The sequence below is a fragment of the Macaca thibetana genome, chromosome 14, assembly GCF_024542745.1.
Source record: "Macaca thibetana thibetana isolate TM-01 chromosome 14, ASM2454274v1, whole genome shotgun sequence".
Lineage (NCBI taxonomy): Eukaryota > Metazoa > Chordata > Mammalia > Primates > Cercopithecidae > Macaca > Macaca thibetana.
Genome location: NC_065591.1, coordinates 120,094,105 through 120,109,941, shown reverse-complemented (window position 1 = coordinate 120,109,941; position 15,837 = coordinate 120,094,105). Strand labels below are relative to the sequence as shown.

Genomic DNA, 15,837 nt, shown 5'->3' with positions numbered 1-15,837 from the left:
CATAATAGATGCATCATAAATATTTGTTGAATTAATCAAATATGCATGATGGTAAACTTGGACCTGTGTTCTAATTTTCTGACCAATCTGTCCTGGTATGCCCATTCCCAAAAGCAAACTTCAATTAATGTGTATGCAGCTAAGGTGGCAGACTGTAAAAAATTATTCCTGTGACTTGTGGCAAGGAGGTGCTTTGGCCCCATTTTCTAGATAAGGAAACAGATTCAAGAGGTGCCTTGCTGTAAGGCACACGAAGTTCAATTAATGTGTATCCAGCTAAGGTAGCAGACTTTAAAAATTCTTCCTATGACTTGTGGCAAGGAGGTGCTTTGGCCCCATTTTCTAGATAAGGAAATAGATTCAAGAAGTGCCTTGCTATAAGGCACACAGCTACTAGGTAGCAGAGCTGAGAATGAACCCAGGCTTTCTGACCCCAAATCCACCGTTCATTCTCTATTTCCCACCTTCATTCACCATGTCTGTCTTCTCTGTCTCTCCATCTGTAATGGCACCACGTACATTGAGTCAGGCATTCATAGATAAAATTAACTGGATTCAACTGAAGCCAGCCTAAAACTAAGATGCAGTTTTTGAAACCAGGTCATTTCTTAAAGCAGCAAACAGTATCATGTGCTTTTTAACACTGATAATATCAGTGTGGGAAGCAGGGGCGTGGGTAGGGTGTTGTTTAATATCTCAAGTTAACCTGTCTGTGACAAAAGAGTAGCATGGCTCCAGCAAATATTGGTTCTCCCAGTGTGATGCTCAGAGCCTTCCCAGGAGCTGTTTTTGGAAAAGAGAAGAAAATATGATATGGAGGGACTTATAAAGAGGGCAACAAGATGGAGATTTTGTAATCACATAGAGTTGTGCAAACTATGCACAAAATAAAGGGCTTCTGTGAAGAAATCCAGATTTCCCTGGCTTCCTGCACCAAATATCACCTGAGTGCCGAGACCCACAGATATTTTGAAATACAGACATGTCTTATATTTGAGGAAGAACTATGCAGGTGCATAAAATCACATCCTAGAATCACTCAAACCTGATTTTATCAGGCAGTTCAAACTGGAAATGGACATCCTGGATTTGTGTCCACAAATTAGACCTGCTCTGTAGTGTCTTCAACCTCGATCAGCGTAGGGCTGGATTTAGCGCACATACAGGTAAGTGTTCTTGTAAACGCATATGAGCATGATATTTTAGGCATTGAGAAGATTGGGAAGATACTACTGTAGAGTCAACCCAGTTCCACTGTTTCATTTTTGTGATGATGATGAGGCTCAAACAGGCTTAATGGATGGTGCATTCTCACCAAGACAGCAGAAGAATGCTGGCCTCTCTCCTGGTCCACTGTCCTCTCCAAGCACAGTATTTGAACTATTGTAGGAATGGGATCTGGAAACCCCAAGATCCAGAGGTCACATGCGAACAGAAAACTGGCTTTCACACAACTTAAACACCAAAATATACACTAAAGGCTCAATCCTGCAGAATGCTTGCAGACGAAAGATAGCTCTGTGGGGACCCAGCCCAGCCAGGTAACTCAGGTGAATGACAGCCTATTCACAGGGAGGGTTTGGAGGAGCTCCTGGATCCCACCGCCCACATGAAAAGAAAGGACTTTCACTCCCATCCTTGGCCTGGAGTGTCAGGTTCCTGCTCTAAGCCTGTTCTCGAGGCCTGCCATGCCAATCCCTGTGTGTATCTAAAGAGGTTAGCACATCCTGGGTACACAGACCACAGCTTCCTCCTTTTGCTCAGGGCCTGTGCGTAGAGTTTAAGCAGTGTGGAGATATTTCTTCACTTTTCCTTAGGGTGTCCACATCAAGACCCTGAGGCCATCTTACCACCCTTCTGGATCAGAAGAGGCCTTCAGAGTAAGTGGTAACTGTCCTGATTGGGGGGAGGGAGTTTTCTAGAGGGGAGCATCTCATTACTAAACCCAGAAATACAGAGACACTTGCATGCACACATCAACAGGAAGCAGAGAAACAGGCATAAAATGGCCCAGTGACCCTCACTCTTGGGTGTTGGCAGGAATCCCCTCTCACCTACCTCTCACCTACTCACTTTGGGTTTGAGGAACCCAGGCTCTTAGAGGCTCTTATAAGCTCCCTTTAACCCATTACAATCAGTTATCTCATCTCCAGATTTGCAAGTTCCTTCGGTTGGTGTCTTTTACCTAAGTCAGCATATTTCAAACTTTCATAAAAAAAAAAAACTTAGAAAATAAAAACCACGACCCCACCCAGAAGATAAAAATCTCTTGAATCCTCTCAGCCCAACATCTTAGCCTCCTCTCGCTGAGCCCAGAGCAGGGAGTGGACTCCTTCGGGTTCTGGGGAATGGCGGGCTCTGCCAGTCCCCACCTCGCCAGCCTAATAGTTTCTCCAGACAAACTCCCGCTTGGTGTTGTGCGGCAGCCTCGAAGCTAACCCCTGGTCCCATTCATTTCCCTAGGTCCTCTAAGGTCTGTCACGTTAGGGGGTTTCCCTCCTCCCTGCTCCTGGCCCCACTTGGCGAACCCTTTGAGAGACAGTAGTCAACCTTTCTGAAGTGAGACGCGAACCCAAACCCTCACCTTTCCTCCTGGGCTGCACTTTGCAACCTAGACCCAGGCGTGGCGGCGGCGGCGGGGGTGGGATTGGCAGGGCGGGCGCTGGGCGCGGGCTCACAGCCGGCCCCTGCAGTGGGGGCGGCTCCGAAGGACCCAGGACCCTCTCAGAGGCGACAGCTCCAGGAGCCCTTGTCCTGGAGCCGGCGCACGCCTGGGCGCGAAGGGCCGGGGCGCGGGGCGCTAAGGATCTGCGCGAACCGGGGCTGGGGAAGGTTCCCCGCCGGAGAGGCGGCGAGGCCGGCCCAGGAGTCCCGCGGAGCCGGCAGCTCTCCAGCGCCGAGAGCCGGGCGACTGAGTGCCGAGAGGAAGGGAAAGCGCTGACATGTAAACAGGGGCTTCCATCTGGAGGAGCCCGCTCAGAGAGAGCCCCCGACACACTCACTTGCACCCCTACCCTCCCGCGACGAGGCCACTTACCCACCCCAGGGCCCACCAGGCAGGGACCCGAGGGGGGGCGGCTGCAGCCCCCGCCCCCGCCCCCGCCGTGTTCGGCCTCTGCGGAGAGGAAGCCCAGTGCCCAGCGCTGGGGCCAGGGAGCTCCGGGTGCCGGTGGGAGTGGTGGACCCCGAGGTCTCCCGCCCTTGACTCGGGTCTGCACCCGGCGTCCCCAGGTTTCCCGCCTCCCCCTCCTGCAGCCCGGCGGGCAGCGAGGTGGGAGGGGGTCGGGCTCCACTTTGGGGCAGGGATTTAGGGGGAGGTCGCCCTCGATGAGGCGCCTGGCCGGCTGGCCCGCGAGTAGGACTCGCCACCCGAGCGCCGGAGGAGCCGGCGCGAAGCCGGGGCGAGGAAGGAAGGGAGAGCGGCCACGTCTTCCGGGACGCGGGCCCCGCACCTACCCGCCCGCCGCTTCGCCTACCCGGCCTGTCCCCGCCGCCCGCGCCCACTGCCCCGCCGCTTACCTTAATAGTCCCGTCCATTTGGCCAAGTCTGCAGCCGAGCCCCCCAATATTCCACACATTGACCCGGTTACAGCCTGACCTCGCAGCCCCTTCGGATTAGCCCGGCGCGGCCTCCCTGGCGCCCTGGGCCCTCCCTGCGTGCCCCCTGCGAGCGCCCTGCCCTCGCTCCCCTGTGCACGTTTGTTGTTGTAGCGGAGCGAAAGAGACAGTTAACCGGATGAAACTTTTTTTTCAGCTAATTTTGGGAAGTGACTTCACTTTGCGAATCGGGGAGGAAGTCCTATCTCTCTCTCTCTCTCTCTCTCTCTCTCTCTCTCTCTCGCCTCGAGCTCTCCTCTCTCTTCTCTCCCCTCTGCTCTCCCTCTTCTTCCCTCCCCCTACACCCCCTCTTCCTTCCCTCGGCTGGTCCTGCTTTTCGCATCACACACTATATAAATATACGCGGAGATGCCCAGACACATTCACGCGCTGCGCACACAGGATACTTGCTCCTGGGAGATAAGAGCTAGCCGGGAACAATGACGGGGTCCACGCCCAGCGTCCGCGCCCTGATTCCCGAAGTCTGCACCTCCCCCCCCATCACCTTCCCCCAAAATCCAAAGCCAAAGACCTTTGGCTTCTTTGCTTTTCCTGAGGCGGTTGGCCGAAGGTGGCCCTCCTGACTCATTCACTTTCCGTTTCTTCCCACAGATACGTTCATTAATGCTTTTTCCAGCCGGAGACAAACGTTTTGAGGGTAGTGTGTGTGTGGAGGGGGGGACGGGTACGGAGGGAGAGTTGACTAGGGCTGCGGGTAACCCAGCGCCTACTGCCGGGGACGCAAACCGAGGCAAACCAACCATTAAAAAGTGCATCCAATAAGAATTTTTCCACTCAGGCCCTCCGCTGCCGAGACGCGGCAGACTCCCAGAGCGGCTCACCCACTCATCGAAGCGGATTCTGGGCGGTTTCGGGCTGACCCGCGCTGTCAGGGAGCGGACTCCATTCCGGGGCGCATTGTTAGGAGAAGGGGCCCCTCGGGGCGGCGCGCCTCGACCCTGGGCTCCCGGTGCCCGCAGAGGGCGGAGATCCGCGGTGCCCTAGGCCACCTATCCGCATCTTTCGAGCCAAACCCCCGGCGCTTACCCGGACCCGACGGCCCAAGCACTGACTCCCAGGCAAGAGTCGCCCTTCCTGGTCCCCAAGGAACTGACACTACGGCGGACGTTCCCTCTACGACAGTCAGCAGGTCCCAGGAGCGCAGCACGCAACAGCGCAGCGCAGACCCAGAATTTTCCCGGGATGAGACCCGGAGGCCCGCGCTCTGGACCGTCCTCCCTACCCAGCCTGGAGGCCGGCGTTCCCCGGCCCACCCGGAGACCTCCCTCCCTCCCTCCCTCCTGGGTCGCCGCGCGCCCCAGTTGGAGCAGCCTCGGGGGCTGGGCTCTTTTGGCCGGACTCCCTTCTCCCGGACATCCAAAACAGGTTACCTTGTCCACGCTCTCCAGACCACGCTTTGGACTTGCTCACTTTTATTTAAGAGTCCGACGGGGGAAAGAGGGAAAAAAAAATCCAGAGGAGATCCAAGTCAATTGGAAGAAAAAATTTCGAAAGGGTGTCCACAGAGGCGGAAAAAGGTGACTTATTGATTCTTTATTTCTTCAGGAGCAATTGAGCCCGAGAGCTCACTCGCCTCCCTCCCTCCCCCTCCCTCTCTAGAAATTAGTCTCATCAATTCAGCTGCAATTTTGGGTTCGAATACAGACACGGGTCTGAACGTGACCAGACCTGGAGTGGCGGGTGCAGCCTGCCAGCAGTTGAGACTCGGTGTGCGTGTTGGGGGTGGGGGTGGGGTGGATGGTGGGATGGGGGCCGGGCTGACTCCCCCCGCTCCTGTCTGCTTCTCAATCCAGGGGTCTGCTCCGGGGCTCCCCTGGGACCGCCACATCTGGTTACCGCTAGCGGGGTCAGTCCCCCCCTTTGCCTGGGGCCACCAGTTCTGGAGTTCAATTAAAAGAAATCAGGCTTAACCCTTTCCTCCCCGCGGCAGGCTGCCTGCCCTCTCACTCCTCCCTTCAGCGTTTCCACATGCTTTCCAGAGAGGAAAGAGGTTAACGGGAAAGGAAGAATGAATTACATCCTTTCAAACCCCAAATTGTTTCCTTTTCAGCCCAGGCTCTACCGACCTTCAAACTACAACAGAGCTTTCAGGAGAATGCGGAGAGAGGGCTTCCCACCCGGACCTCACCAGAAACCCGCACACCCCAGCCACACTGCTCGTCTTTCAGGCAGAAAGGACTCCAACTCCACCACCAGGAGGCCCCCTTCCTGCTGCTGGGCAGTTGCAGAGGCTGTTCATGGCATTCCACAGGTGGCGACTGCCCCCCACCCTCCTCCAAGCACTTTAGAGGGTACCTCTGTGACAGACCATGGCTAGGTTTCTCTTTCCAACTCCTGTTGGTCTGGCAAGCGACAGATCATCTTCACTACATTAGTCAGTAGTCACCCGAACATCCTTATACTGTCCCCCAATTCCTTTCAGCACCAGCTGCCTCCCCCATTGGAAGTGTTCAATATGGAACTAGATTAAAATGAAGACTTGCCCCTTAGTTTTAACTGTGGAACTTGATAGCACTTTCTGTTTCTCCAAAGCTATGGCAATTTCATAGTTTTGGAGATGGGCAGGGGGTAGTGAACAGGCTGGCATAGGCACCACTAGATGTATACACACAGGCACGACTTCCCCTTTGTGACTCATAGACTGGCACTGGTGCCACTGTTGTTGGCAATTTTCAGCCCCCTGGAGAAGCTCCTGTCCATTCACAGAGGTCTCCACCCAGAAAGAAGACCCCACCTAACTGACTAGGTCTCTGCAGGAATCTCAGATTTCCTCCATGCAGTGTTGGCATGCCGGTGGGTCAGTTTGCCCCACTCTTATGTAACTCGCGGTTTGATGCTCAACTCCACTGCTGCTGCTGTTTTTTTAAATCCTGAAAGGGGGTGGGGGAAGCGCACTAACCAAGCACAATAGTAAACAAGTCTACCCTGTTTAATGTGGTTACCACCAGACATCTGGAAAGATGGTTTGATCCTGGCAGCTCACATTGTTTTCACGAGCAGCCAAAGGGAATATTTTGAATGTTTGCATTGAGACAAATTGATAGAGAGCCTGCGGTGAGGGCCGCTACAAATGAAAACTGTCTTGTGTTAGCCGGGCAGACCTCCCCTTCCCTCTCTTCTCCCTCCTCTCCTCTCTCTTTCCTCTTTCCTTAGTCTCTGGGCCTAGCTTGGGGAAGGTTGCCCCTGCCCACACACTTGTGCACACCCTCTTTCCTGGCTCACCATGGCTCCAATGGCCTCACCCGTTCCCAGACTGGGCAGAGCTGCTGAACAGGAGCTGGTATGAGTGCCATCAGCGACAGCTCACATTCCACCAACTCAGGGTTGGCTTTCAAGTCAGAGGCAGCTCACAGCCAAGGAAGCTCTTCCCAGTGTTTAAAACAAAAGCTACCAACTGGAGAAAAAAGTATCTCAACAACAAAACAGCCACCACATATTTCCAAGTCTGGGGTCACTTACAGAAAGCGTGCACATGGGCGTGAATACTCAGGAAATATTTGGACTTGGAGCATTTTCATTTGGAACGCTGGTGAGACGACTTGCCTCGCACCATTCGCACTTGACAGTATTTTCAAAGACGCGGAAGTCCTGCTTCCCCAGGGAGGGGAGCGGCGGGTCGAAACGTGTCTTGGCTCGCTCAATGTCAGCCCTTTTGACCCGGTCAAGACTTTCCAGACACGGGCTTCCCGGGCTTCTTCGGCCCCAGCCTGGGTTTGGAGTGGGCGGACCTGACGATCTGAGCCTGGTCCCTGGGGTACCAGACCCAGGGGTGGCTCCGTCACTTGAAACTCCGCAGGATGCCAGGCCTGGCAGAATGTCTCGGGCGGCTCCTCTCCCTCCGTCCTTAGTCCTCCCCTCCCACCCCCCTCTGGTCCAGCGAGGCCGCAGCGGGTATCCGAGCTGGCAAAGGGGGAGGAGGAGAGGGCGGGAGAAAACGGGAGGGGTGGGCGGGCAAGCGCCAAAACTCCAGACTGCACAACTGCAGCTTCAAGTGTCTGGCCTCTCGCTCGAGGCCATAATTAATTTGAGATTTATTTTTATTGGAGAACTCGAGTCTCGTCTGACCTTAGCCAAACAAGGCAGCTCAAGCCGCCCCTGGATGCGCTTGAATGCCGGAGAATATTTCTGCAGGAAGCCTCTGCAGGCGCGCCTGCTTTGAATTTGTTTCTCAGACTCCATCTACTCACAGAGGGAAGGAAGATTTAGAACCTCTGCTCGCCCTGCCCTCTCTCCACGCTGGTTCTTGCCTTAGCGCAGAGCTGGTTCAAAACGCTACGTGGGAGGCCGAGGCGACGGGAGGGCCGGGGGAGGGCCGGGGGCTGGCAGGCTGGGGAGGAGGAGGGTCTCCAAACCCCCAGACCACGCGGCGTCGCTGAGGAAACCCCGGAGGAGTCCAATACTGACCAGAGAGAGCAGGCTGACAAGAGGTGGAGACCAGCCAGGTGTCCAGACCCTCGCCCAGTGGCGGCTCCAACATAGGGCCGTTGGGATGGGGCTAAGATGGGTTCAGTTTATCCAGTCTCCATCAGCCCCCTCCTGCCAGCCTCCCCAAACAGCGTTCATTCTAAGAACAGATCCATGTCCTTGAAACTCAGCTTCGCCGGCAGAACCACCTCAGGGGTGCGTCGCTGTGAACATTCTGGGGCTAGCAACCTCCTTTCGTCCGGGGGACAGGCGGAAGACGGCGTCTCCCCCAGAATGCAGCCTGGGCCCAATCCTCAGGCTGGTAGGTGAAGGAGTTAGAGCAAGGAACCTGGGGGGTACACAAAGAGAAAAAAGGAGGACCCTGCCAGTCCCTCGGGGGTGTTGAGCTGAGGACGGCGAGAAGCTTTCAAAGATGTGCTCTGCGCGCTAGGAGAAAGTGCTTTGCACTCTGCTGGCATCGTGCAGGTGCGGGTCAGGGTTCCTCCACTGGGTCTGCTGGTCCCTCCACACCCCCATCCTTAAACAAAATGTTAGGAATGGAAGTTCCAGTTTGAGGACCAGTGCACCTAGGTTTGAATTCTAGCTCTACACTTACCAGCTCTGAGGACTTGAACACTTCCTTAACCTCCCTGTGCTTCCCTGTCCTCATCTGTACAATGGGGTTATAACAGGACTTATCTCAAAGGGCTGTTGTAAAGACGAAATAAGCCTTTAGAACTTGCCTGGCAGCCAGCACAACTTTGCCATTACTATATGTATCTTGGCTCTGCCCCTCACATCGCATTAACCAAACAACGCCTCAGTTTCTCGCCTGCAGAATGGACTACCTCCTAAGATTGTTGTTAATATTAAATGACCTAATACAGACACAACGCGTAGAGCAGCGGCTGGCGAAGGTAAGAGCTGAGAGGTAGCTATTAATGTCGCCGTTGTTATCCATCAACTACTGCGTGTCAGTGTCTCCAAGAGTCACCCTCTTCCCTCTCTCCCTTTCCCTTGTTCTTCCCTGCCCCTTTCCTACCTAAAGCTCTCTTATGTGGGCAATTACCTCCTTTACCTCTTTGTGGGACCCCTCAGAGCCCAGACCACTATCCAGATCGTGACCCCGGTGGAGTGGGCACCCTTGGCCCTTCGGGGCCGGCTGGGCTCCTCCCTCATGGGGCCCGGGCCCCTGGGCCCGCGGTGTTTGTCGACAACTCCTGAGCCGGGTGCCTGCTAGGCAACGGCAGGGGCTTGGCAGCCTGCGACTGTTTGTGCCCCTCTGGCAAAAGTTCGGTGGAGAGAGCCGGCGGAACAGACCTAAGATTGTCCCTGCCACGCAGACCTTTCGCCGCCATCAATGCACCCCTTTGTGCAACAATACAAACTTTGTGGCTGCTGAAAAATCCATTTTTCCCCCTTGAAAAGAGCTCCTGCGGCGAGCAGCTTCTCTGATGGCCCACAGCTCCCAGACTGCCGTCTCCTCGTCCCCCAGGCGGGTCCGCTGCGCTCTCCTGGACCGATTTGCTTTGTCCCTGACCCGTGGCCTGGGTGGGGCTCCGGGGCTCCCACGTCCCTCTAGGGTTCCTCATCCCTGAGGTCCTGGGTCCCAGGGTGTGTGTGGACTCGAGGGTTCCTACGAGTGGGAGAGAGACTGCCCCTCGCCGCCGCGGGGCCATTTGCAGTCCTCAGTGCAGAACTAGAAGTGAGAGCTCCTCTTGCCGGGCTCCGGTACCCCGAGTGGTGTGAGTGCGATGGGTTACGCCTTCCTAAACTTCTCAGGAAAACTGGGGACAGCGAATCCGTGAGCGCCTTAGTCTAACCTTAAAGGACGCTCCGTAACCCCCTGGGAGCCATTTGTTATCCATCCATTCACTGGTTATTGCTATATGAATCACAATCATTTCATTCATTCATTCATTCACTCACCACTCACTCAGGCATTATCTGTGAAACACTCCTCTTTGGGCCAAGCCTCTAGGATTAGGCTTTCCTTTCCTGAAGTGACCGAGTGGCTCCTTCAGACCTCAGGTGCGTGAGTGGGAAGATGCGTCCGTGTGACAAGTTTTCCTTTAGAGAGATCTGAGGAGGGTTGGACTCCTAATTGGGAATCCTTGGACAAGACGTGAGAGTCCGCACCCCATCGCACAGGCCCAGGCACTGTCATGGCATTCGCCCGACATTTGAGGGAGCTCAGCTGGGCCTCACGGACAGGACTGGGGAGCACTTGGAGGCGGGGTTTCAGGATGGAGAGGGCTGGGCAGAGATCCGGGAAAAGTACGCGGGTATTCGTAGCACCGCGGAGATCCTTCCTCCTCCGCTCTAGGACTGACTCAGATGGTCCTGAGCTTTGGGTCCCTACTCGGAGGGCGTCAGGTCGCGGCTGTGTGGCGTGAGGGGACCTAGTCGCCGCCTCTCCCGTGGGCAGGGCCTCCCGGCGCGCACTCCCCGCCCCACCCAGCCAGCGGATTTTCATTAAACTTGTAACCCAGGTGTCCCAGCCTCGATTTTTTACATTCTTGGAAACTGTTATGGAAAAGAAAAAACAAAAACAAAAAAACAAAAAACCCTTCGATGTGCTGTCAAATATTGCAATCTGCGCTTCCGAGGGGCGGGCGGGGCCAAAGAAGGTGGGCTTGAGGGCTGAGCGCGTGTCAAACCTGTAGGAGAAGCGCGTGGCGCCCTCATATCCGCACACAAGCCCACATACACACACCCACATGCAGACAGACGCACGCATGCACACATGTGCAGACGCGTTCACACACAAGCGCGCGCACGCGCTTAATGCAGGGAACCCGCTGTGCGCCAGCCGCTCAGAGCACACCACCCTTTGGGATCTGACGCTGCGAGCTGCTAGGTCTTCCTGCACAGGCTTCACTAGGGCTTTCCTGCTCCCAGTTTCCCAAACACTAGCCGCCAGGAGCGTTGCTTCTCAACGTAGGATTCCCGAGGGTCTGTGCCACTCTCATCTGGCCCGGAGCGCCCTAGCTTGAGATCCACGAACCGAGAGGAGGGCCCACTTCCACCCCTACCCCTTTTTCCCGGGGAAAGGGAAAAGGGACCATAGGTCCGGGTGGGGTAGAAGCTGGGGGTCATTACCTGTTTAAAAATGCTGGCATGTCTTACCTTGACGTAAGACGACGTGTCGGGGACTGTCTGAAACATCGTGGGTTGCTGAGGAAGGGTCGGGAACGCCCAAGAACCAGCCTGGGAGGGAGAAGCCTCGGTTACCCGCGAGTGGAGCGAGGGGGAGACGGTGGGATGGTGGCCTGGTGGTGATGAAGTGGGGATGCAGATGAAGAAGACTGCAGGGGTTTGGGAGGCTCAGATCCGCCTATTCCGGCGAGGGAGGGTCCCAGTGGTTGGGTCTTGACCATTCTCCCTACGCCTCGGTCCTGTCCCCGGGCTTCAGGCCAGGGTACGGTGAGGACTGAGAGCCACCTCACACCATTGGGTTTCCTCCCTACAGTCCTTTTACTCTCCCCTGCCCGAAATCAGACAGTCGCCTCCCCCAGGGCCTGGGCGGTTTCGAACTGGGGATGCCCGCAGCTTGTTCTGGAAACTCCAGGATGTTCTAGTTCTTGGTGTTGAGGAGAGAACGCGACCAGGGTAGAGGCAGGACTCCCCTTTCTTGCAGCCCGAGGAGCAGAAGCTTACAGAGCTGCCAACGCTGCCCCGCAGGGCACAGACGTGCTTGACTCCCTCACCACCCTTTCTTTGCCAGCATCCAGTGCTCTTCTCTGCTGGTGGCCCGGCGACGGAGGAAGACTAACGCAAGGTTAGGGAGGTCTGTGGAGGCCCCTTTCTCAGAGCCCCCTCTCTTTTAAAAGAAAATAGGTTTTTGGGAAGAGACAGCTACAATGACTGTCAGGTCCTCATTTTTAGAGGCAGGAGATGTGGTGTCTTACTTAGGTCTGATTATTTGGGCTGGAAGGCGCAAAAGTCACCCTAGGTTGCCAGGTGCCTCTGCCTGAGTGGGTCTTTCCCTGACTTAGCCCAGTCTGGCGGCCGTATCTCTCCTCTTCCTTTCCTTCCTTCTCTTAACCATCTTTAACGTGGCAACTCACAGCTTCTCTGGCAGCCAATGTGTTTCTGATAAAGCACTTTTCTCCCCACTAACAAATTCCAGCTTTTTTTTTTTTTTTTGCTCCTGAAGCCACAAAACACACACACACGAGTGCAGGGACAAGGTACATTTCTCGGGCTCAGAGGTTCCCTTCGCTTCAGCCTTTCCCCTAACCCCAGCGATCCCGCCGGTCCCCTGCATTTGTTTTTGGAAAGTCGAAGTGTAATTTACAAGAAAACAGAGAGGAAAGAAAGAGAAATAAGAAAGCCCGAGAAAATGGGAGAAAGGAGGAGACCCCAAAGTCCCGCAATTCCCGACTACAACCAGAACAATCAACCAGACACACAGAGGCGCCCCGAGCCTGCATCGCCCGCAGAGGATCGGACACAAGTGGGCACTCACCTTAGGCACCCTTTCCTGCTAAGCCCGCAGGAGCGGAACTCCGGGTAGCTCCAGGATGTATTAGTTCTCGGTGCCTGTCCTGTGTGCCCAGAGCTCCCAGAAACTTGGCAGTGAGGAGTTATACCTGCTGCCTGCCTGGAGTCAAAGTTTGCCTCTCTCCAGGACCTGCAGATAAGCAGCCTCAGCTCCGGCGCATCCTGGGGGGCTGCAGGAGCCGCTATGCAGGAGCTATGCGTACACTGCAGCTTTCCCCTTCGCTGCCTCCCGCCAGCTCTCTGGGTCCCACTCCCTCTTCCTTTCTCTTTCCCCTTCTTGTAATTTGATTTCCGTTTTCTTATCAATATTCCAACTGCTGTCTGATGAATTGTTCTTAATAGTACAGTCACCCGTCTGCCCCAGCTGCTTTTCTAGAAACCACTGTGTGTTACTAGGAAACTTTAAAGAATGCTAGAAATCATGCACACATATCATAAATATAGACATACAACTAAGCAAAGCCAAAAGAAGACATGCAGACCCACGCTTCTTTGAGCTGATTATTTATTCTTTGAAAGTTCTAGATTATCGATATGCAAGTAATCATTCCTCAAACTTGATATTGGTGAAGTTCTCTTTTACTTTTTGAGCCTTTAAGGTTTTCCTTCTTAAGGTTACTCCTCCCCTTATTGAGTCCTATTGCGCCCGCCCTCCCAACCACCACCCAGAATACACCTCTTTTTGATCCACTTTTTCTAGGTAGTATCTATAAGAGCAAAGTGGATTGCACATGCCATAGAAACAGCCCAACTCTGAGGTTTTAATTAAAAAAAAAAAAAAAAAAAAACTCCAACAATTTGAAAGCATTCTTGGTAAGGAGTTGTTTCTGGGTTGTCAAATTTGTGTTTTCTTATAATTTGGAATGTTGCTCATTCTTTCACTTGAATGGAGCTCAGATTTCTGAGTCAGCGCTCAAATGGGCCCTTTCTGCTGCCCAATCCCAGGGCCATTACCCACAAAATAGAACCTGCATTGCTGAGTTGCTTGTGCTTTGGATCTCTGGCAAAAGGGAATTGTTCACAGTTGTTTCTAACCAGGGGGCAGGACGGGGGGCAGGGTGGCAGTGGAGAGGTGACAGGCAAGGATGGAGATGGGACTATGTCAGTTTGCAAAAACTGACCTACTCAGCTTCCTGCACCTCTCTGAGTTGGCTTCTGTTTCTCAAGCGTTCTCTTCCTTCCTTCTTGGGTATCCAGATCCCTGACTGCTTTGCTCTGGAACCTTCGAGAAAATTTATTTAGTACCTGCTCCCCCCACCCCCTTCTCCAACTGCCCAACTGGCTCTGGACATTTCTGACCAAAAGGCAATTGCTGGGATTCCATTTCAGGAGAAAACGCACTTATCACCCAAATCTCCCCACGTGGGGGGTATGACGGCTGGCGGCAGCGTTATTCGTTATTTCCTTCTCAACAATATCCCGATTTTTCTCTCCCATCCCTCCCCCAGAGTTCCACATATTGAAACATTTTGCTGCTTAATAAGAGCAGCCGGGAGAGCAATGAGGTGAAAGGCCAGGCTGGGACTGTGACTAAGGCTGCCTGGGCTGGGCGCAGAGGGCTGGGGTGCCCCCGCCCTGCACATTCCTGACCACTGCTTAGGAAAACAAGATGGGGGGCCTGGGGAGAGGAGGGGGCCTGAAGGACTAGAGCCGCTGTCCCAGATTTTTGTTCTTGGGATTTTTGGGGAGATCATCTTCCCTCCCAAAGAACAAGCATACTATTCCAAACAACTGCAAATAAAACAGTAGATGCCCTCTTATCAGATAGTGCATCCTATGTCGTGCATTTTAAAGACAGATTCTCTTTAGGAAAGCTGGAGATTTGAAAATGAAGGCTTCAGCTGTGTTAGAGAAAGTGGGAACTAAACAAATTGTTGAATATCTCACCATCCTCAGTTTTTCCACTTCTTCCCTCTCTTTCTCCTTCCCTCCCTCCCTCCTTCCTTCCTTCCTTCCTTCCTTCCTTCCTTCCTTCCTTCCTTCCTTCCGAGAGATTTCTAAGAGATCACTTGGGTACATCCCTCTAGATTTGGAGCTCTTCCTTCTTCACATTTTCACAGTTGTTATTACATCCTTATTTGTAGATGTATCTGTTCAATGTTTGTCTTCTCCCAATACCTTGTAAGCTCCCTGAAAGCAAAAGTTGAGCTTGTTTTGTTCACAGTTAGACACCTAATGTCCACATTGATATCCTTAGGCAGAGAAGTGGAACAACTATTAAGCTAATTCCCTTCCGTCTAACCAATAACTCATAAGAGAAATATAAAACAAACAAAACAAAAGCGTCACATTGTTATTAAGGAAAAACTGACAGGAAAGTTTTACCTGAATAATACTGATTCATTTTCTGCTTTGCAGGGAGGGTTACATAAAATCAGTGTTCATGGGTATGCTTCATTTGTGCATAAATGGTTTAACCAGAGAGATCATGTCCCTTCCAAGCACCCTGGGGGATGGTCACAGATGGAGGGTCCAGTGTCCTAGGTTTTGTACGAAACTCCTGTGTGCGCGTGTGTGTCCTATTTCCCATTCTTCCTGTGACTTCAGAAGCCAGAATGGGTATTCATTCCAAGGGTTAGGCAAATGATCAAACTCGTGGTGATCTTAGTTAAACAGGTGAGCTGAGAACGAACTGAGGAATAATCTGAAGTCCATTTCAAATAGGGTGTAAGAAATGGACATACACCTGGAAGCCTACTGTGTGTGTGTATGTGGCAGGGGGTGGTGATGGGAAGGGCTGTGACACACCCACTGGGAAAGTGAGCCCTAGTCACCCAGTCCAGGGTTAGGTTTGGGGTAGGAGTAGGACCCAGGCTGTCTTATTTTTCAGGAGGATATGGCCAACTCCCTTTGTCACCTGGAGCCTTCAATTCACCAGAAGAAAATTGCTGAAATTGGTAACAGCTGCCATGAAGCAGGAGCAAGAGAGAGGCAGCTGGAGGCAGGGAGGACTCATTAAAGCCAGCTTACCCCTCCAAAGGGAGAATGGGGTGGGGAGGGGGTTCTTGCTCCACAGTTTTTTTCCCTCGCCAGCCTATACCAAGCTGCTTCCCTGGGCCACAGATTTGCAATGCAGAGCCTGGGTAGCAAGAGACTCTGGTGTGGAGGTTACAGCAGCAAGAGATTGGAATCCAAGAAGGGCACTTCAGTAGGAGAGCAGGGGAAGGTATCTGGGCAGTGCCCCTCTGGATCATCCACGCACTCCATCATTCTGAGCAAGACAATTAGGACTTAGCTTCCTTATTTGGCAAATGAGAGGGCTACATTATATCATCATGAGATACTTACAAATTTGAACATGCTATACTT

The 15,837-nt window shown here is 53.5% G+C and overlaps 1 protein-coding gene and 1 long non-coding RNA gene across 4 annotated transcripts in view; one reads left to right on the top strand and one right to left on the bottom strand.

Annotated features, from left to right (window-relative positions):
* The window catches only part of FLI1 (Fli-1 proto-oncogene, ETS transcription factor), a 126,369-nt gene extending 115,075 nt beyond the window's left edge, over positions 1 to 11,294 (bottom strand). The window contains exon 1 of one of the 3 annotated variants that reach the window (XM_050755971.1): positions 11,152 to 11,294. In XM_050755971.1, coding sequence (XP_050611928.1) covers positions 11,152 to 11,190 — 39 coding nt within the window. In that variant the 5' untranslated portion in view covers positions 11,191 to 11,294. Of the gene's footprint in view, positions 1 to 3,519; positions 4,027 to 4,644; positions 4,664 to 11,151 lie in introns of those variants that run through there. The other 2 variants (XM_050755974.1, XM_050755972.1) reach the window with 2 other exon arrangements.
* Positions 1,772 to 6,112, top strand: LOC126934997 (uncharacterized). Its single transcript, XR_007719181.1, has 2 exons — positions 1,772 to 1,880; positions 5,669 to 6,112. It is a non-coding gene; the product is annotated as an uncharacterized LOC126934997 (long non-coding RNA).
* Positions 11,295 to 15,837: the final 4,543 nt, after the last annotated feature.